General features: G+C 39.5%; 1 protein-coding gene across 1 annotated transcript in view; it reads right to left on the bottom strand.

Annotated features, from left to right (window-relative positions):
• adcy2b (adenylate cyclase 2b (brain)) overlaps positions 1-23,443 on the bottom strand; it is a 98,903-nt gene that overhangs the window by 41,936 nt on the left and 33,524 nt on the right. Inside the window, exons 4-7 of the mRNA XM_051671484.1 lie at positions 19,252-19,401; positions 6,188-6,336; positions 2,399-2,510; positions 1,665-1,792 (exon numbers count right to left, since the gene is read on the bottom strand). Coding sequence (XP_051527444.1) covers positions 1,665-1,792; positions 2,399-2,510; positions 6,188-6,336; positions 19,252-19,401 — 539 coding nt within the window. The remainder of the gene's footprint in view (positions 1-1,664; positions 1,793-2,398; positions 2,511-6,187; positions 6,337-19,251; positions 19,402-23,443) is intronic.

The following is a 23,443-nucleotide window of genomic DNA, read 5'->3' on the forward strand; positions in this document are numbered from 1 at the left end:
TAACAATATAATGCTTTATTAACATTTTCCAAACAAAACCTTCCACAGTATAAAGATAGAAATGCACTAAATGGTACCAATTCAAGTAAAATTAAATGTTTCCCAAAGTCTAAGTGGGAGTTTGACTAATTAAAGAATGAGTCCCCACAAAGGTTGCATATTCATTGCAATAGGCATTAAATCTCTTAAACTCTCATCCTCCACAATATTAATCAGCCACAGACTGTGGCTATCCGCTTTGTTACAGCAATCGTGAAGCCGCGTTCAAAATTCACGTCAGGGCGCCAATGCTAGCGTCAAGTGGCACTTTGAACTCCACATGAAAAACGCTTGCAAACAAAAACATCTCATTTTGTGTTTTTGTGATAGTTTAGACTTGATGTGTTTCTGTAGTAATTAAAATGCGCCTTGCATAGTCTGAAAAAAGTCCCATCTAGGCTTGTTTTGTACATCAAATAGCATTAAGAGGTCCTTTCTCCATTATTTTATCACAGAAATGCAGTTATGTGTGTGCAGAGAATTTAATTTACTGAGATAACATCATAAGAGAGAGCGTAATGGTCGACTAGCTTATTACGACATTACCGCCCACAGAATGTCTATGGGACCGCCGCGTTAAGCTAATTTTATGCTAAGCTTGTAGGCTCGACTTGGTAGAATCAATCTGTGTGTTTGTGGTGTGTCCGTCAGTGTAATGACTCCAGGTGGACACATTACAAAGGTTCTGTCCTCCCAATAAGTGTTTATGCTTGTTTATGTTGTATTAACGGTAAATGCATTAATCACGATTAAGAAATATTAACACATTAAACTTTGTAAATTAATCTCATGCGTTAACATGTTAATTACGATTTATTTGAAATAGATTAAGCCACAAAAATAGACTGACATTAAAGGAATAATTTAAATAATGATGTTGCAGAATCTCTAAATGTTTGTACAAAAAATGCTGGACAAAAATGGAAATGTGTGTCTTTCCATAATGAATAAGTACAGACTATCTCACAGATATAACCCAGAATACAACATAGAATATACAGTTCTGCTTGTTATGGATATCTAGTTGAGTTGCTAATAAGTGCCTCATTGCATCAATCCCATACCTTGAAGACACAACTTTGTTTCCAGGTGGACTGATTAAAAAACTATGTGTGCCTTTACTCCAAGAAGTAGCATAAAGTCAGCCAAACAGAATAGAGCTTGCCAGATCAAGAAAGGGTTTTCCTGTTTTATGTGCAACATGCATCAGATGGTCAGCAAACGTACCACAGGTGGCTGATAGGCATGCAATCTGACATTTGAAACTAGCCAGTCATTATCGCAACATAAATTCCAACAGGATAATCAGTTTTGTTACAATGACTGGCTGACTGTACTTTATCCCGCTTATTACACAGCTACTTGTTAAATTACTAATTAAATGGATTATTGATTTGGGTTTAAATTACTTAACGTTGGTAGAGAGACTGGGGAGTGATACGAGACATGAAAGTAGCATAGCTATGTTGGAAATCAGTTGCTTAAAACAACGGTCAATTATACAGTTTAGTGGTCTTTACACAAAAATATTAAAGAGTAGAATGCCTAAATTGACCAATCAGTATTTTAGAGAGCTGTGTAGTAAGAGATAAAGTGTGTTTGAGAAAAGTAGTTTGCTCTTTTACTTGATGGCCTCACACATGTCCAGCCCCATCTTCACACAGTTCTTGGCATGGTCGGCAAGAGGGTCGGGCAGCCCTGATACACAGTAATAACAGTCGCCCAAGATCTTGATCCTCATGCAATCATTATCCTACAAAAAAATTTGACATAAATATGACATTGTTTAGTTGTCGCAACTCCAAACAGTGTTGGTAAAAGTATCTACCATGGCCCCACAAAGTATTTGGATGCTTCAGTGTTAGTTGATGTACCCTGTATAAAGTTAGTTCCCCTGGTTACTTATGGCCATAATTAATGAGTTCCCCTAACGTTTTACAACCAAATGTGCCCAAATACTTTTTGTCTTAATTTTTCCAAAACCTAGTGAGCTTTCTTCAGAGGCAGCATTTTAAGAAATCATAGTGTCCAAATCGCTCTTATAAGGCATAATTTCAGTAAGGATACTGCCATAGAAGACAGCTGCCTATGTAGGCAGGAGACAGCAAGGCAGCTCACTTCATTTTGGAACAGACCCAATATCTGCTCTTTTTTTTTTGGCGAAATGATTTGCTTGAAAATTCTGTTTGTAAAAAAAATAAAAAAATAAAAAAATAAAAATGCCACTTGGTTAAATTGTTTAGTTACCTAATGCAATGAATTTCAAACATTGTTAATTGTGGCTTAAGTTTCCAAATACTTTTTGCGGCCACTGTATATGAAAGTATTTTAGTAATATGCCTGTCAGTACATACGTTACCTTAGCTATCTGGTCAAATTTGCCAAAGAGTTCATTAAGCATGTACACCAGTTCTCCAGGTGAGCAGTCACTAGCTAGACGGGTGAATCCAACTATGTCGGCATAAAGAATGCTGCCAAAAATTGTACAATGTTGGAAAAAAACAAAAAACAGAATCAGAAGTAAACATGTAAATCCAGAGAAACTGATAATTTTGCAGTGGACTCTTAATTTTTTCCAGAGCTGTACTGACAACATTTCTCCCAAATTCCAAATAAAAATATTGTCATATATATATGTATATGTATATATGTTCCAAACACATATTACTTTCTTTCTTCCTGGGAAGACAAAAATACTATATAAATATAAATACTATAATACTATAATATAGCCATATACTGTATGTGTGAAGAAAAGACCAAAATTAAAGTCATTATACTTTAGCATTTATTCAGATGTCTGCGATGTTTCTGTTTAGTTTAAAATACCTAAAATGGTGCTAAACTGTCCTTTTTGGAGCTTGACATTATAAAGTGTTTTTCTTTCTTTTCTTTTTCTTTTTTTTTTTTTATGAGAAAGAGCAAATTTCTGCAAAATATCTTTTTTTTGTGTGTGTTCCAAGGAAGAAAATAATATAGGTTTGGAATGACATGATAGTACAGATTTTTTTGGATGAACTATTGCTTTAATACTGATAGTGATCCTTTCAAAGAATAATTCACCCAAAAATGATAATTCTCTCATAACTGATTCACTCTTATGCCACCTCAAACTCAAATGATTTGTTTTGTTCTGCAGAACACAAATTAAGATTTTTTGAAGGAGAAATTATGTCTGTTTGTCCATACAATGCAATTCAATGGGGTTCAAAACATCCAAGTTCCAAAAAGAACATAACGGCAGCATTAAAGATAATCCATACAACTCAAGGGGTTTAATCCATGTTTTCTGAAGTGATCTGATTGATTTTGGGTGCTAAACAGACCAAAACTGAACTCCTTTTTTACCATAAATCTTGCCATCTGCAGGCATTACACTTCTTTGCGCTTGACGCATGCACAGAGCACTGAAAAAGAAGTTTCATTTTGGTCTGTTTATCACTCAAAACTGATCATATCACTTCTGAAGACATGGATTAAACCACTCGAGTTGTATGGATAACCTTTTATGCTGCCGTTATGTCCTTTTTGGAGCTTGAAAGTTTTGGACCCCGTTGACTTGCATCGTATGGACAAACACACAAAACTTAGTTTGTGTTTTGCAGAAGAAAGAAAGTCATACAGATCCGGGATGGCATAAGAGTGAGTAAATGATATGAGAATTATCATTTTTGGGTGAACTATTCCTTTAATGACATGATGTGCATCCCACAGCACAAGATCCTCTGTGAAATCCTGCATGAATTACATAGATTATCTCAGAACATTATGTAGATACCAAAAACATTTTCTTTGCTTTTCTCTTCAGTCAGTGCCACTGAATAAGCAGAACTCTCACTCAACGCTCTATTTCAAAAATGAAAAAGATATTTGAGGGGAATGAGAAATGATTTGAAGCAAAGAGCAGTATTACTTCAAAAACAGTACAGGACTCCATGTCCTACAGAGTGGCATTGAAAAAAACTTACATTTATATAATTATGTAAGAGCCTCTTCATGTTTATAGAAGCATAAAAACGGCCTAGACTCTCCTAGAGAAAATCTATTTGCATCTGGGTTGCTGAATAGCTAGTTCTTTGTTTTCAGAGCTGAAGGAGGGCAGGACGGTTTGACAGGAACTACCGTGGGATGGTTCCACAGAGAGCAGGTGCTGTGTATAGGATATACTGTGTACAGTATATACAGTTGAAGTTAGAAGTTAACTGTATATACATTTAAACTCAGTTTTTCACAATTCCTGACATTTAATCATAGAAAACATTCCCTGTCTTGGGTCAGTTTGGATCACTACTTTATTTTAAGAATGTGAAATGTCAGAATAATAGTAGAGAGAATGATTTATTTTAGCTTTTATTTCTTTCATCACATTCCCAGTGGTTTAGAAGTTTACATACACTTTTAGTATTTGGTAGCATTGCCTTTAAATTGTTTAACTTTGGTCAAATGTTTTGGGTAGCCTTCCACAAGCTTCTCACAACAAGTTGCTGGAATTGTGGCCCATTCCTTCAGACAGAACTGGTGTAACTGAGTCAGGTTTGTAGGCGTCCTTGCTTGCACATGCTTTTTCAGTTCTGCCCACAGATTTTCTTTTGATTGAGGTCAGTGCTTTGTGATGGCCACTCCAATACCTTGACTTTGTTGTTCTTAAGCCATTTTGCCACAACTTTGGAGGTATGCTTGGGGTCATTGTCTTTTTGGAAGACCCATTTGCGACCGAGATTTAACCTCCTGGCTGATGTCTTGAGATGTTGCTTCAATAGATCCACATAATTTTCCTTCCTCATGATGCCATCTATTTTGTAAAGTGCACCAGTCCCTCCTGCAGCAAAGCACCCCACAACATGATGCTGCCACACCCATGCTTCACGGTTGGGATGCTGTTCTTCGGTTTGCAGGCCTCAACCTTTTTCCTTTTAAACATAACGATGGTCATTATGGCCATTTTGTTTCATCAGACCAGAGGACATTTCTCCAAAATGAACGATCTTTGTCCCCATGTGCACTTGCAAACTGTAATCTAGCTTTTTTATGGTGGTTTTGGAGCAATGGCTTCTTCCTTGCTGAGGAGCCTTTCAGGTTATGTCGATATAGGACTTGTTTTACTGTGGATATAGATACTTGTCTACCTGTTTCCTCCAGCATCTTCACAAGGTCCTTTGCCATTGTTCTGGGATTGATTTGCACTTTTCACACCAATGTTCATCTCTAGGAGACAGAATGCATCTCCTTCCTGAGCGGTATGATGGCTGCATGGTCCCATGGTGTTTATACTTGCGTACTATTGTTTGTACAGATGAACGTTGTAACTTCAGGCATTTGGAGGTCAACAATGTTTTTCTGAGGTCTTGGCTGATTTATTTTGATTTTCCCATGATGTCAAGCAAAGAGGCAACGAGTTTGAAGGTAGGCCTTAAAATACATCCACAGGTACACCTCAAATTGACTCCAATTAGCCTGTCAGAAGCTAATTGTCTAAAGGCTTGACATCATTTTCTGAACTATCCAAGCTGCTTAAAGGCACAGTTATCTTAGTGTATGTAAACTTCTAACCTATTGGAATTGTGATATAGTCAATTAAAAGTGAAACAATCTGTCTGTAAACAATTGTTGGGAAAATTACTGGTGTCATGCACAAAGTAGATGTACTAAATGACTTGCCAAAACTATAGTTTGCTAATATGAAATCTGTAGAGTGGTTAAAAAATGAGTTTTAATGACTTCAACCTAAGTGAATGCAAACTTCTGACTTTAACTGTATATATGTAAGGAATAACTGACAACGGACTGTTGAATAATTGAAAAATAATGCACACCCGAGGTGGTAATGCACTCACGACGCGCAGCGGAAAAGGAGCGGGGCTGAATAAGGTGAATAATCCCTGGCAGTCAACAGTAAACAGAACGTTGCTAGGCAACAATAATAACTGTCAGCTACAGGTGCTGCGGAGTGATACAAATAAAAGTTCTGTGAAGAGGTCAGAGCTGTGCTTTATTATTAATAAAACACAGCTGTTGACTAATCAGCATCCAGGACCGGAACTATCTGTTTTATAAATATATATATATATATATATGTTTGTTTTTTTTCTGGGCCTAAAATAAATCAGCTGAACACAGACGTGCTAGTATGTCACACTGTTAATCCTACCTTACATTGGTGTGTCTCTGTACGTAAAGGTTGTGGAAGTTGTTGGTGTTTTCTGCCTGACCGAAGTATGGTCCCTTTAGTCTCTGAATGATCTCGGCCTTCATCACCCTTGCAATGTGGGCGGGCAGCAAAGACAGCAAAAGGCGTTCCTAATGGTTGAAGAGGGGAGTATCATCATTAGACATTCTTTTAAATAGGTTCCTATTATATGGTCGGAATAATAGCAAACTGCTTACAGCATACTGAGCATTATATATTGCATACTGCCTGCTATTTGTTTAGAAATAGTATGTGAAACAGAATGCAATATGCAACAATAAATGTTTTAGACGCGAGTATGCTACACTGTTGTCACATTCACGCTTACGGAAATATATAAGATTATTTTTCACATTTAATCCTGTTTTTAGTTAAAATGTCTTAAGTCCAATCCAATAATGAGTCAAAAAAAATGCTGGCTGATATTACAGTACTTTCGTTTCATTTGTCAGACTGGAAATGGGAGGTCAAGTTAAGCACCTTGCATTGTGATCTGTGCAGTAGCTTTATTTTATACTAAATATTTCTGCAAATATAGTAGGTTATCCGCGTATTCTATGCATAGAGAAAATTGGCATACTCTGCAGTGCCTAATCTCGGAGCACTTTTTCAATGATGGTGGTGGAATGTTGAAGTGATTGACAAAGAGAATTAGAGACAAATAAGGTAGATGAACAGATTGATGTCTCCTGTCACTAATTATGTAAAAAATTTTATTAAAAAATTATTTATTCACTCTCATGTCGTTCCAAACCCGTATGACTTTATTTCTTAAACAGAACACAAAAGGAGAATTTTAATTAATTTTGCAGTCAGTCTTTTCATTACAGTGAAGTGGATTGTGCCTCACTTTAAAGCTTTAAAAAAGACCCAAAAGTATCATAAAAGTTGTCCATGCACCTTGTTTTTAGCGCTAAACATTGCAAGTATTCATGTGAACACACAAGACACTGCAAATGAGCTTCTATCATGTATTTATAAACATAAAATGGATGTCAAGATTTTCACTGAAAAATTATTTAAATTGCATGCCTTCAAGGGACTTGGATATGACACATGAGTTGCATAGGCTCCTTTTATGATACTTTTGGGTCCTTTTTTGAGCTTTAGGGTCAATAGGGGACTATTCATTAAATCGTCTTCTTTTGTGTAACGCTAAGATAGAATGTCCTACGAGTTTGAATGACATTAAAGTGAGTAAATGAAGACAGAATTTTCATTTTTGGGTGAACTATTTCCTTTAATTTACCTTTAATTTAAAAATCAGCAATTTCTTTGTACATATTTTTCATAATTTATTTTACCTTTAACTGTGGGTTGCCCGGATTGCAAAATATGTCAAGTATGAATATTGTGAAACATGGAACAAGACAACCCATGATAATGTTAACCCAGAGTTAGAAATGAAAATTTCAGGAGTAAAAAAGCATTTACATTTCCCTTTTTATTATCCTTTCACATTTCTGTATTGCCTATTTATTTATGTATTTATTTATTTAAGTTTCTTGTCAATGTCTGCATCTAACAAGCACTGGCATAGCCACGGGTGGGCCTAGGTGGGCCAGGCCACCCATTAGGCATTCAGGCCCACTCAATCATTGTCTTATGCTCCTGTTTCACCAACTGCAAAAAGCTTGCTGGCCTCAAACCAAGAACCACTAACATCAAAGGCTGTCAGGTGGGATAATGTTGGTACCAAAGTTTTCAAAACAACAGCAGCTCAAAAAACAAAACCAGATCGCTCTCATTACACCGAAGCTATTTACATTGTAAACACCCGATACAGCAATAAGACGTGCGTTCAGTTGCATTTTGGCAACCCAAAATAAAAAATGCCTCTTTATTTTTCCCTTAGTCTGAAATAAAATAATGTTATTTTGAAATATCATATGCATGAATTTATTGCTAAAAATTTTGTTTGTCATAACTCATAAGTCACAGGCACAAATAGCTCCATATATTTTTTTCTAACTCCAAACCTAATTTCTTTGTTTTTTTCTCTCTTATCACGTCATTGTTGTGGTGTCATCTGTCCCCCGCTTTAATGAGAGTAGAGTTGCGACGGAGTGGCATGATCAGGGAAGAAAAGTAATTTTATTGACAGTAAACTATAGCCAGGGTTGAGGAGTAATGGAATACATGAAATGGGATTAAGTAAATAAAATACTAAATACAGTTTTGCTCAAAAGTTTGCATACCCTGGCAGAAATTGTGAAATTTTTGGCATTGATTTTGAAAATATGACTGATCATGCAAAAAAAACTGTCTTTTATTTAAGGACAATGATCATACGAAGCCATTTATCATCACATAGTTGTTTGGCTCCTTTTTAAATCATAATGATAACAGAAATCACCCAAATGGCCCTGATCAAAAGTTTACATACCCTTGAATGTTTGGCCTTGTTACAGACACACAAGGTGACACACACAGGTTTAAATGACAATTAAAGTTTAATTTCCCACACCTGTGACTTTTTAAATTGCAATTATTGCCTGTGTATAAATAGTCAATGAGTTTGTTAGCTCTCATGTGGATGCACTGAGCAGGCTAGATACTGAGCCATGGGGAGCAGAAAAGAACTGTCAAAAGACCTGCGTAACAAGGTAATGGAACTTTATAAATATGGAAAAGGATATAAAAAGCTATCCAAAGCCTTGAAAATGCCAGTCAGTACTGTTCAATCACTTATTAAGAAGTGGAAAATTCAGGGATCTCTTGATACCAAGCCAAGGTCAGGTAGACCAAGAAAGATTTCAGCCACAACTGCCAGAAGAATTGTTTGGGATACAAAGAAAAACCCACAGGTAACCTCAGGAGAAATATAGGCTGCTCTGGAAAAAGATGGTGTGGTTGTTTCAAGGAGCACAATACGACGATACTTGAACAAAAATGAGCTGCATGGTCGAGTTGCCAGAAAGAAGCCTTTACTGCGCCAATGCCACAAAAAAGCCTGGTTACAATATGCCTGATAACATCTTGACACGCCTCACAGCTTCTGGCACACTGTAATTTGGAGTGACGAGACCAAAATAGAGCTTTATGGTCACAACCATAAGCACTATGTTTGGAGAGGGGTCAACAAGGCCTATAGTGAAAAGAATACCATCCCCACTGTGAAGCATGGTGGTGGCTCACTGATGTTTTGGGGGTGTGTGATCTCTAAAGGCACGGGGAATCTTGTGAAAATTGATGGCAAGATGAATGCTGCATGTTATCAGAAAATACTGGCAGACAATTTGCATTCTTCTGCATGAAAGCTGCGCATGGGATGCTCTTGGACTTTCCATCATGACAATGACCCTAAGCACAAGGCCAAGTTGACCCTCCAGTGGTTACAGCATAAAAAGTTGAAGGTTCTGGAGTGGCCATCACAGTCTCCTGACCTTAATATCATCGAGCCACTCTGGGGAGATCTCAAACGTGCAGTTCATGCAAGACAACCAAAGACTTTGTACGACCTGGAGGCATTTTGCCAAGACGAATGGGCAGCTATACCACCTGCAAGAATTTGGGACCTCATAGACAACTATTACAAAAGACTGCACGCTGTCATTGATGCTAAAGGGGGCAATACACAGTATTAAGAAATAAGGGTATGCAGACTTTTGAACAGGAGTCATTTCATTTTTATCTTTGTTGCCATGTTTTGTTTTATGATTGTGCCATTGTGTTATAACCTACAGTTGAATATGAATCCCATAAGAAACAAAAGAAATGTGTTTTGCCTGCTCACTCATGTTTTCTTTAAAAATGGTACATATATTACCAATTGTCCAAGGGTATGCAAACTTTTAAGCACAGTTGTATAAGTAAACGTATTCCACTACAGTTACAAATCTTTTTAGTTTAAAATTGTTAGTAATTAGAATAAAGTTACATTCAAAAAGTATTTTGATTACTGAAGAGATTACTTTGCATTTTATTGTCATTTGTTTCATTTAATATTTAATCAAGTCAGTTGGAAAACATTTATACATATAAATCAGGGGTTCTCAAACTTATGCAAGTTTCCTCGCTTCCTCGTCTCCCCTGCACTCACACACATACATACGCACGCGCATGCACACACACCCACACACACACACACACACACACACTCACACACTGAGATTCGTGTCGCGACCAACAAATAGAGCCGCACCTCCACGATTTAATCAATACAACAGTTTCTATTATCCGAAATAACATTTAATATATGAAACTTTTCATGTGTTAATGTATTTCGCCTTAATCAGCCTCACAAAGCTCTAGTGAAAAGCACCGTGCTACCCCCCCCCCCCGCTCACACACACACACACACACTACCTTGTTACTCCAATGCCAAAAAAGCAGCGCATCCTCCGTTGCTATTTCTAAAGTGACGTTTTCGAACTAGCAATGAAGGCTTGAGCTGTATCAAAGCTAGATACACTTGATCAATACAACAGTTTCTATATTATCTGAAATATCTGTGGGAAACACCCTTGTGCCCCCCTCCCCCTCTCACACACACTCACACACAAGTGGACACACATATATTATATGCATTATGCACACATTTACTCGCGAGCAAAAAACAGAGCCGTCAGGTCAGCGCACTCCTCCATCTCAGTAGGGTTGAAAAAAGTTGTTAAGGTTTACAACGGAAATATGGTGACACTCGCTGCTGCTGAGAAGTGCTTAAACTTACATCTTGGCGATTTTAAAGCGATGTTGACAAGAGCTGCAACAAAAAAAGTTAATCCCAGAAGCGATCTCTCTCATTTTCTGAGTTTCTCTCTTTCGATCCCTCAAATACAAACTCACACACAAACTCACACACGGAATGGTCTATGTCATGTATTTTTGATATTGATGTATTGGTTCCTTTATATAAGACATATTGAAGGCCTGTATGTGTGTATGTGCAGACATGCATGAATGTGGAGATATGTACATATATACATGTGTAGATATGTGTTTATATTTGTTTGTACATTTGCTAATTTTTTACTAATGATGTTGTGATGTCTAATAGTAATACAGGTCCCCTTTAAGATTTTGGATCTCCTCAGCCCACTGAGTAGAACTGCATTCATATCTGTTTTTTGACACACTCTGAGGAAGGCTGTTTGCCGAAATGTATCAGTGTGCAGTTACTGTTTTTTTTTTTATGTCCTTATGTGACAAGCCAAACAACAAAGGCTTTTTAACTTTTGTACTAGAAGAAGTGCCTTGGACTTTTTTTCAAATGTTTATAAATAAATAAATACATTTACAGATCTCATGCATTTGATAATTTCTCTTGGCCCACCCACCCAAAAGATTCTGGCTACGCCACTGCTACCAAGAAATCGTCATGGTTACTTTCGTAACCTCCGTTCCCTGATGGAGGGAACGAGACGTTGTGTCGATGTAGTGACACTAGAGGTCACTCTTGGGAGCCCCAAACACCTCTGATCTTTTTTTTAAAAGGCCAATGAGAATTGGCGAGTGGAATTTGCATACCACTCCCCCAGACATAAGGGTACAAAAGGAGCTGGTACGCAACCACTCATTCAGGTTTTGTGCTGAGGAGCCGAGACAAGGTCCCGGCCATTTCAGCAGGTAGTTCAGCGTTGTGGCAAGAGGGACACAATGTCTCATTCCCTCCATCAGGTTACGGAGGTTACGAAAGTTACCATGACTTTCCCTTTCTGTCACTCACTCGACGTTGTGTCAATGTAGTGACACTAGGGGTACCTATACAAAATGCCACAACTAAAACTGTGTTACGTGAAGTGGCGGTGTGTGATGGGCAGACTGCTGTGTGCCTCGTAGCCAGCGCACCAGGCCATCACGTAACCTCCCCCAACGTTCTTTATGAGTATCGAACAGTCCTTCAGGCACAAGTCGACTGCCCAACAAATAGGTGGACAGGCTAGCCCAGCCGGGGCCTCTTTTCCTTCTCTTTTCTCCCCAAAGAGAGTGGATTTTGTTAACTGACTGGGAGCCCTAAGTGTCTACATCGGGGGGGTGTCATTCCCAAGGGGAAGACACCGCAGAGACCACACCCCGCCCAAGAAAAGGGGGGGGGGGTATTTTGAGTGGAAATACGTCACATGGTCTTTACCGAGCCTTGTCGGAAGTATGTCATGTGGAGAGGTCCCATGGTAGGTCCTACCCAAAGGGGGAGGAGTTTCTACAAAGCATGGTGATAAGGGGCAGAGGGGCTCCTGCCCAAGGAAGATGTAGTTTACCGACAGGGAAATGATTTTGCGTAAAATGTCACATGGGGTTGCCTTCGGGGTAACCAGCACATGCAGAGCACCTACCTCAGTACAGGGCCTCATTAGCGCACTTACTGAGCCGGCAGCGAGTTTCTCTGCAAACTCAACTGCCACAGGGTTAAGGAGGAAAGTCATCCAGGGATCACAGTCTGTGAACACTACTGGGAGTCAAGAGCGCACGTCTTCCCCTCAAGGGAGGGGAAAGGCGCTATGCGCAAGCGGAACACCTGACCAGTTGTCCTGGAACTTACCTGCTCGTGCCTGCCACTACTCAGGACGAGACTGGCTCAACCCGGAGATTGTAGAACCTCGCAAAAAACTGGCCAGGGCCCAGGAGGTCGCCACACTCCTGGAAGAGTGGGCTTGTAACTCCGCAGGGGGTGGCACGTCCTGAGCCTGATATGCCATCGTGATGGTGTCAATGATCCAGTGGGCGATCCTCTGTTTGGAGACAGCGCTTCCTTTCCGCTGTCCGCCAAAGCAGACAAAGAGCTGCTCGGAGCTTCTAAAGCTCTGCGTTCAATCCAAATAGATGCGTAAAGCTCGCACCGGACACAGCACCGCCAAGGCTGGGTCTGCCTCCTCCTGGGGCAGCGCATGCAGGTTCACCACATGATCCCTAAAAGGGGTTGTGGGAACCTTGGGCACATAGCCCAGTCGGGGTCTCAGGATCACATGAGAGTAACCCGGACTGAACTCCAGGCACGATTCACTGACAGAGAACGCCTGCAGGTCCCCTACCCTCTTGATGGAACTTCAAGACTTCAAAGAGAGTGCCTTAAGCTCAGCTGACTCCAAGGGCTCAAAGGGAGCTCCCCGTAGACCCTGAAGGACTACAGAGAGGTCCCACGGGGGGACGAGGTGCGGTCTAGAGAGGTTCAACTTCCTAGCGCCTCTCAGGAAACCGATGATCAAGTCGTGCTTCCCCAAGTACTTACCATCTACCGCATCGTGATGAGCCGAAATAGCGGCTACAAACACCTTCAAGGTGGAGGGGGACAGCCGCCTCTCCAACCTCTCCTGCAGGAAGGAAAGCACCGATCCGACTGCGCATCTCTGGGTGTCTTAACGTCGGGAAGAACACCACTTAGCGAACAGACACCACTTCAAGGCACACAGGCGCCTCGTAGAGGGAGCCCTAGCCTGAGTGATTGTGTCTACCACTGTGGGAGGTGGGCCACTTAAGTCCTCCACGTCCCATCCAAGGACCAGACATGGAGATTCCAGAGGTCTGGTCATGGGTGACAGATGGTGCCCCTTCCCTGAGAAAGAAGGTCCTTCCTCAGGGGAATTCGACAGGGGGGGCTGTCGCGAGAAGCGTGAGATCCGAGAACCATGTCTGGGTGGGCCAGTAGGGTGCTACTAGGAAGACTTGCTCCCCGTCCTCCCTGACCTTGCACAGGGTCTGTGCAAGTAGGCTCACTGGGGGAAATGCATACTTGCATAGTCCAGGGGGCCAGCTGTGTGCACGTCTATACCGAGAGGTGCCTCGGTCAGGGCGTACCAAAGCGGGTAGTGGGAGGATTCCCTGGGAAGCAAACAGGTCTACCTGTGCTCGACCGAATCGACTCCAAATCAGCTGGACCACCTGAGGGTGGGGTCTCCACTCTCCCCTGAGGGTAACCTGAGGTGACAGTGCGTCCGCTGCTGTGTTGAGGTCGCCCAGGATGTGAGTGGCTCGTAGTGACTTGAGGCGCTGCTGACTCAAGAGAAGGAGACGGCGGGCGAGTACCCATAGGTAGAAGGACCGAGGTGGGGAGCTGCTGGGGTGGCTTGCTTTCTTACGAATGCAAGCCGTGACCGCAACATTGCCATGGTCATGTTCTCGCAATGAGGACATGATCCATCCATGAATGATGTCTCTGCGTGGGCAGTGCCCAAACACATAAGACAGCGATCGTGGCCATCAGAAGCGGAGAGATAACGAACGCAACCAGGAATAACACACAAACAGAAAGGCATCTTTAAAAAGACGTTCCGTGTGTGCCGATCTTTCAGAAAGAAAATATACTCTATTAGAATATACTCTTTTAAATGTTCTGCTGAAGCGCCCAGGGGCGTTCTCTGCAAACCACAGATGCAGAGGGGGAGAAGCTGCTGAAATGCGCCGTAAGATCCAGCAGAGAGAGGTGAATGAACTCGGCGGATGAATTCAGCTCAATGAATAGAACCGCTTGGCCACGAAGAGAAAATCTGAATGAGTGGTTTTATACCAGCTCCTTTTATACCTGTATGTCGGGGGAGTGGCATGCAAATTCCACTCGCCAATTCTCATTGGCCTTTTTAAAAAAAAGATCAGAGGTGTTTGGGGCTCCCAAGAGTGACCCCTGGTGTCACTACATCAACACAACGTCGAGTGAGTGACAGATAGGGAATGTTGAATTCTTTAGCCAAAATTCACCTTAAAAAGGCATAGGGCATAAACCAAAAGAGATCACCCCTATTAATAAAGGTCAAATAAAATAATAGAGTTGTATGCCATGTGTGAATTATGACTGTAGGAAAAAAGGAGTAATTATTTTCTGATTCAAGCACATTTTCCATTTAATTTCAAACAGGAACGGACAAGATGTAAGTGCTTTTAAATAACAGTCCATTGTTGTGTTATTATCAGAAATGAGAGGAATCAAAGCAGGGTGTCCTAATGGGTTCAAGAGTAGTGTGCACATGCCTGCTCTGTAGGGGAGAGATTGTTAAAGGAAATTTTGTCATATTGTAATTTATCTATCTTAAGGATCTGTTCTTTATGAAAACACTAAGTCTGCTGTTCTGTAAAAGTGCAAAAATAATAATTGCAAAACAGTGGCTGCTCTGTCTTGCCATCATGTTTTATATTCAATTTGTATTTTTTAACTCAATGTACTGTTACTCATTTTCACACACAAAGATGTCATATACAGTGTATAGAAGACTTAAAGGCACAGCAGCAAAAAAACAAAAAAAACATCCTGTTTAATTCTATGGGTGAGAGAGCGAGAGAGTGGACAATGGTCACGATAAACTAAATAATAAACAAAATATATTTCAAAGGCAATGGTTTATTCCACCTTGAAATGTTAAATGAGTTCTTAATTAGACTGATGGCCGTGGTCCATGCTGAGCACCCCTGCAGGAGGGAAATGGAGAAAACACTCCAGCATGTTTTACAATATGCCATAGAGTATTAGCTACTGATGAACTGACTAAAGAGCAGCTGATTTCACAGATCACTGTACATGGAACATAAGCGAGAGAGTGTGACAGTAGCCTAGTTTCCATTCACTTTTCGTGGTATTTTGTTATTGACAAAGTGAAAATGCATAAAAAAATGTTTGCGAAATTTACCGTCTTCTGCCTGTTTCCATTCAAATGGACTTTTATTGATAAAAATGGTGTGCGTGATGACGTCATGCCTAAAAAAAGACACTTTGTCGCATGAGTTTTGGTTTATCGCAAAAGAAATCTACCCTGAGCCGTTTCCATACAGAAATGTGTATATATCGCTAATTGTGTACCTTTCGCCTCCCAGATGTCCCTAATTTTTTCCACCAAAGTTTTGGTAAAATGGGGAAGAGTATTGAGACAATTCATTGAAATTAGCCAGCTCACTGTCATCTTTATTTCACAAATAAAAGCAATCAGAAGAGGAGGAATTTGCCCTTCTGATAGGACTGTAATATTGGTCCTGATGCTGCGCTAATCGCAGGCTGCCACTGGTTTCAACCCGAAAGTGAATCGTCATGGCCCTGTTCAAGCTGCCAACCTGCACCAAGTAGTGGGGGAAACTTTCGGACTTAGTATAAGGACCATCCATCCATGTGTATATGCTGTGTGCACTGCTATTAAAGAAAAATTGATGCGTTGTAATATCAGGGTTTAATATGATACATTCTTGATATTCAATAGGAACAATAGATTTGAACAATCATCTAATCTAAAGCATTGCCATCACAGCTGCATAATGTCCTGCATATTTCTCCAGCAACTTTTAACGACCAACTGAACTTGATTATCATCTAAAATTAATTTTAGTGTCATAATGCAATTTACATTTTCTGAAGAAGCTCAGCAAATGTGATCCGAGGTAAAGAGGGTTAGATTTAATATATTTAAATGTTTTAAAATGTTCAAAAGCTCGTTTTCTGAGAGTGAACTGGGCATTGGACAAATAGTTCTGATAGTTTATAGTCTTGAAAAAAGTGCAGAACATTCTAATATTGTCATTCAGATGACTTTTTTCATCTACAGAACAGGGTAAGGCTAATTTAAATTTGTGTAAAGAAAAGGCAAGTATATAGGCCAATAATAAAACAATATTATTATTATTTTTATTTTTTTGGTTTGGTTATTAATTATTTTATTTAATACTTTATTCATTTGGTAGGCTAATTTATTTAATTGAATACAGGGAATTTTGCTGGCATTTTTTCAAAAGTATAAACAATAATTTTATTGAATTGGGCTATATGTTCCAAAAAAGCACACTGATGTTTTTCTCCTAGTATTGTGTGTATTAATTTTTTTATTATGTTTTTTGTATTGTTGGCTACTTCTCGACAAAAAGTGTTTCCAAACCAGTTTTTCATGACATCTGAAATATCGACATAGAGTTCATGCGCTAGAGTTAAATGGCAAAATATTATGTCGACACTTGAGAAATTTTAGCGATAATTTGCATTTTCATTTTGATGTTGCCAAAACATTTTCCGCAAAAAAATCCTTGGATGTAAACGTAGTGATTGTTTTCGCCATATTCATCCATATTTGTTCTGCCAGGAAAGCCCAACTCTGATAACATTCCTTGAATAATGGAACCGGCCCGAATATTTGAACAGAGTGATATTTCACAGAGCGAGGGTGATAATTCCTGAAACAACAAAAGTGTTGCCAGTGATCTGTCTTTATCTTACCACTCATATTTCACTCTCTCAGCCGTTGCTGCAGAGAAACACTTTATTATTATTTCACGGAAAAGCAAATCAATGAGCACAACTAACCCAGGCAATAGGGAGGCCTTGTGCAGACTTCCGCTCCACCCATATCCAACAGGAAACAGAGGGTGGGGGGTCCTAACAAAGCTATTTTGGGACAATGCAACTCTCTTTCCCTCTTTTCTTCGGATATTAGCCACCTATTGTGGTGATATAATGATATTTTCTTTAAAGGGGCAAGAATGACTCATGTACAAACATAACCGATACCTCCCCAACTGGTATTTTTATTAACCATCTATTCCCCCAAAGCATCAGGCACCATGTAAACTCAGCAAAAAAAGAAATGTCCCTTTTTCAGGACACTGTATTTTAAAGATAATTTTGTAAAAATCTAAATAACTTTACAGATCTTTATTGTAAAGGGTTTAAACAATGTTTTCCATGCTTGTTCAATGAACCATAAACAATTAATGAACATGTACCTGTAGAACGGTCGTTAAGACACTAACAGCTTACAGATGGTAGGCAATTAAGGTCACAGTTATAAAAACTTAGGACACTAAAGAGACCTTTCTACTGACTCTAAAAAACACCAAAACAAAGATGCCCAGGGTCCCTGCTCATCTGCGTGAACGTGCCTTAGGCATGCTGCATGGAGGCATGAGGACTGTAAATGTGGCCAGGGCAGTAAATTGCAATGTACATACTGTGAGACGCCTAAGACAGTGCTACAGGGAGACAGGAAGAACAGCTGATCATCCTTGCAGTGGCAGACCACATGTAACAACACCTGCACAGGATCGGTACATCCGAATATCACACCTGCAGGACAGGTACAGGATGGCAACAACAACTGCCCGAGTTACACCAGGAACACACAATCTCTCCATCAGTGCTCAGACTGTCCGCAATAGGCTGAGAGAGGCTGGACTGAGGGCTTGTAGGCCTGTTGTAAGGCAGGTACGTACCAGACATCACCGGCAACAACGTCGCCTATGGGCACAAACCCACCTTCACTGGACCAGACAGGACTGGCAAAAAGTGCTCTTCACTGACGAGTCACGGTTTTGTCTCATCAGAGGTGATTGTCGGACTCGTGTATTTCGTCGAAGGAATGAGCGTTACACCCAGGCCTGTACTCTAGAGCGGGATCTATTTGGAGGTGGAGGGTCCGTCATGGTCTGGGGCGGTGTGTCACAACATCATCGGACTAAGCTTGTTGTCATTGCAGGCAATCTCATTGCTGTGCGTTACAGAGAAGACATCCTCCTCCCTCATGTTGTACCCTTCCTGCAGGCTCATCCTGACATGACCCTCCAGCATGACAATGCTACCAGCCATACTGCTCGTTCTGTGTGTGATTTCCTGCAAGGCAGGAATGTCAGCGTTCTGCCAAGGCCAGCAAAGAGCCTGGATCTCAATCCCATTGAGCAGATCTGGGACCTGTTGGATCGGAGGGTGAGGGCTAGGGCTATTCCCCCAGAAATGTCCGGAAACTTGCAAGTGCCTTGGTGGAAGAGTGGGGTAACATCTCACAGCAAGAACTGGCAAATCTGGTGCAGACCATGAGGAGGAGATGCACTGCAGTACTTAATGCAGCTGGTGGCCACACCAGATACTGACTGTTAATTTTGACGCCCCCCCCCCCCCCTTTGTTCAGGGACACATTATTCCATTTCTGTTAGTCACATGTCTGTGAAACTTGTTCAGTTTATGTCTTAGTTGTTGAATCTTTTTATGTTCATACAAATATTTACACGTTAAGTTTGCTGAAAATAAAAGCAGTTGAAAGTGAGAGGAAATTTCTTTTTTGCTGAGTTTAGTTTTGCACAGCTAGTGTGATTTCCTCAAAAGCAATCAGTTCATCCCACTTTTACCATACCTGCTGATGCTTCTCAAATTCCAGTTTGATCGGAGACTTGATGCAGTTGCAGGTGTCATGGTAGGTTTGTTTAAGTGCCAGGTCCATCAGATGTTTATGATATGCTCCTGCAACGTTCCCACAGATAAAGATGATGATATTTGCCATGATCTACAAAGATACATAAAACAGCCTCTGTCAAAGTCATTTACTGTAAAGTTACTGCGATCTCTCAATAGAAGGTGAGTTTAAAAGAGATAGTTCAACCAAAAATGAAACTTCTGTCATTATGTACTCTTCCCCCATGTTGTTCCAACCCCATATTATTTTCTTGCTTCCGTAAAACATAACATTAGATTTTAGGCAAGAAGTCTGAGCTTCTGTTTTAAACTTTCAGGCTTCAAAAATGACAAAAAGCACCATAAAAGTAGTCCATACAGTTTGTATACTATTCCAAGTTTTCTGTAGCCATACTTTGTGTAAGTACTCACAAACCAAGAATTTCAACTGTTATTCACTGATAATCGTCCCATTCGTCCCAATCATCCCATTGATTTACTCCATAGGGGAGTAGATTTTTAACAATAAATTATAAGCCTTTAAAGACAGATTAAACTTGATCTCCATGGTTGTTAATTGATGGTATATGCTTCTGCTGAAGCTATCAGTCCATGTAATTTCAACGTAATTTTTAACATATCATGTTTAATAGCATAATTTCTGGTGAAAAACTACACTACCCATGATCCTGAAGGGAAATTATCTACCAATCAGAGCACTGCAGTGTACAAAGTACACCAAAAGAGCTCTGCAGCGACCGCCCACTCCCATGATGCACTGTGAATGATGCACTGTGAATGACACACTGTGAGTCTCCCTATACTCGCAAACTACTTATTTGCAAAAATATTTGCAATAAAATTTAAATATATTGTTTTTGTACTGATAATGAACAACTTTAAATCAAAAGTTTTCAATTCGATTCTTTCATTCGAAATGCTTTATACTGTTGGTAGATCATTTTCACATTCAAGATGTTATATATAAAGTTTTGTTTATAATCAAATCATCTTTGTAATGTTGTGATTCACCTCAGAGCTGTTTGGTTTGGTTCACGGCTTAGAACTCTTTTATAAAGAATTTTATGGAATTCCATTGGAAGAAATTAATGGGAAAAATACTTCTGGAACCAAGATGGCTGAAAAAGTGGGAGGGCACTGTAAGGCTCTATCGCTCTTGAATATCATTTGCATTAATTTTTTCCAAACTTGCTGCATTTTGATTGGTCATGTCAGATGCAAGAACCAATAATGTTTGGCACATATGACATCAGATCTGGTGTTATGTGTCTGATGGCACCATTTTTTAAATGAACACAAGCACGAATGTGATTTGAGAGCTGCGGCGGAGGTGTACATTATCAGTTAATAACAAATAATGCTTTTTTTTGTTCTTTTTAGAGCTTGGCTATAAAAATCAACCTCCACTTTCATTTTATGAAAAATAGCAGATTGGAAATTTTGTCTCATTTTGTGTTTCATGGAAGAAAAAAAATAATATGGATATGGAACAACATGAGGTGAGTATATTTAAAAACATTTTTTAGGAAACTATTTCTTTACTGTACCCCTGCTCTGTTCAATTAATTTCTTGTCCAACTCAATGAGTCATTCATTCCGAAATAAAGTTCTCAGAAAACCTGAGTTACAAGCAAGAGTTATATCAGGTGTGTTAAACATTTAGTATTGAATTAATGAGGGGGGTCAGTGTGTAATCAATATAGCATTGGCATACAGTATAAAACAAAGTAATGAATGCACAAAACTGCCTCATATGCACAAGAAGAGATTATTGCCAAGCCAAAAACTCTTTAGAAAAATATGCACAGCAACCAAAATGGATTTTGACTGAGTTTCAAATGGCAGAGGTAAGCGCATTACTCTAAGATATAATCCGTATAAGGATGTAGAGAGGGATTGTTGGTGTCCATTGATTTAAAAGATATTGATCTTCAGGATAAGTGAATTCAGTTCAGCCCACAAAAAGCTTTCAGCAGCTCTTGTATTATGTCCAATTGAGAAAATATTAGTTCAGTGCTAGATATGGTGAAAATGGTTTGCTGTTATCCTTTACAAATAGAGAGTAGAATGTGTAGATTAAATGGCTTTAATTGGAACAGTAATAATGAATGCTACTATGATGAAAGGTTGGCTCATGAATATTAATTTGTTCTGGAGGCTTCAGGAGCTTATCAAGAACCACTGGCGGGACCTAATCAATATTCATGAGCTAATCCTTCATTGTGGTAAAAACTTTTTTAAATGTAGCACATAAAAAACGGTTTGACTCATTTTCACAAAAAGTCCTTCCTTAAAAGGAATACTCTGATTGTAAGTGCCGAGTTGAAATTATTTTCTGTGGTAATTGCCATGAATCAATAGAGCTTAACTTGTATTTAATTTGGAACATTCCTTTAATTTGCTCCACGATCTTGTCTGAGCCTCTTTTGGACTCAAAAGTACAACTTCTCTATGGCAGCCTCCACATATACATTTGAGATTGTTTTAGCGGTGATGTGAGCACAGTAAGTAAAGAACGGAGAGGTCGTTAAGGTTCTGCTCAAAGGCATCTGTAGTTTTAATTAGTCTAGTGCCTCTTACTAATATCACTTACTGACATTATTAGCTAATTAAACATCATCCACTGCAGGCAATTACACACCACTCTTCATCAATTAGGAACACAGTCAACAAAGGGCTTTTTAACAGCCCGAACATTTAATTAGACACATTTTTACAGGTGTAAATCTTTGATACAAGTATTTGTTTACATGACATAAAATCAGTGGACATGCTGTAATTAAAGTTGGGCAAAATCTTCTGGTGTTTTCAAGTGGACTTTTTTAATAATAGGATCAAATGGTCAGATTCAATTAATATCAAGCTTTATTGGAAAGAGAAACTTCAGTGTACATCACCAATGCATTAATAGACACCATACATACAGATACAAAACAAATTGAATGCTGAAGTTTAATTTGCTGAAGTTTTAAATCTCAAAACTGCCATTAAGTCTCTATCATGAACATGCTGGGTCTCTCTTGCACGGTTTACTTTTTTACACAGACTGGTTCAGATGACAGTAAGTGAGCATTTTTGGGTGATGTGAAGAGATACGGCAGCTTGCCCTTGTCTCTCCCACACCTGGCTCATCACTTGCGGGTGAAGTCTTCATTCTCCATACAGTAAATCTGCTCCCATGTTTATTATGCCCGTGACAGTTGTCGCACACAATAAACAATAAAGAACATCTGTGCTAGGATGTGCAGGCGAGTACTGCATTAATTGCATAATTTTTTTAAGGTGTTAAACAGTCAACAAATAATCACAGAAATTAATGCGTTAAATTTGTATTATTTACAAGTATTAAAGGGATAGTTCACCCAAAAATAAAAATTCTCTCATCATTTACTCACCCTCATGCCATCCCAGATGTGTATGACTTTCTTTCTTCAGCAGAACACATTTGAAGAAAAATAAAAAATATCTCAGTAGGTCCTTAAAATGCGAGTGGATGGTGATCCGACCTTTGAAGAGGCAAAAAGAACAGACAGTGGCATAAATGTCATCCATATGACTCCAGTGGTTAAATGAATGTCTTCTAAAATGAAATGATCACTTTTGGTGTGAAAAAGATCAGTATTTAAGTACTTTTAACTATAAATCATTGCTTCCGGTCAGCAGCCATTTGCGCATTCATGAGAGGGCGGAGTACACATGGTCTCGTGTGACATATTCGCATTGGCATGCTATGGATGTAATCTTTTTCTCTCGGTTGAGACATCCAGAATGAGCACACAAACCATTGTGAGTAAACAAACAGATAAAACCAACGAATCTCTGTTCTCCGTGAACATGCCAACTTGATTACATCACACGCGCATACTGCTGCTGACAGGAAGCAATGATTTATAGTTAAAAAGTACTTAAATATTGATCTTTTTCACACCAAAAGCGATCGTTTCACTTTAGAAGACATTAATTTAACCAGTGGAGTTGTATGGATGACGTTTATGCTGACTGTCCATTCTTTTTGGAGCATCAAAGGTCGGATCACCATCCACTTGCATTTAAAGGACCTACTGAGCTAAGATATTTTTCTATTTTTCTTCAGATGTGTTCTGCTGAATTTTTTCAGCCTCTGATTAACATGA

The sequence above is a fragment of the Myxocyprinus asiaticus genome, chromosome 34 (genome assembly GCF_019703515.2).
Source record: "Myxocyprinus asiaticus isolate MX2 ecotype Aquarium Trade chromosome 34, UBuf_Myxa_2, whole genome shotgun sequence".
Taxonomy (NCBI): Eukaryota; Metazoa; Chordata; class Actinopteri; order Cypriniformes; family Catostomidae; genus Myxocyprinus; species Myxocyprinus asiaticus.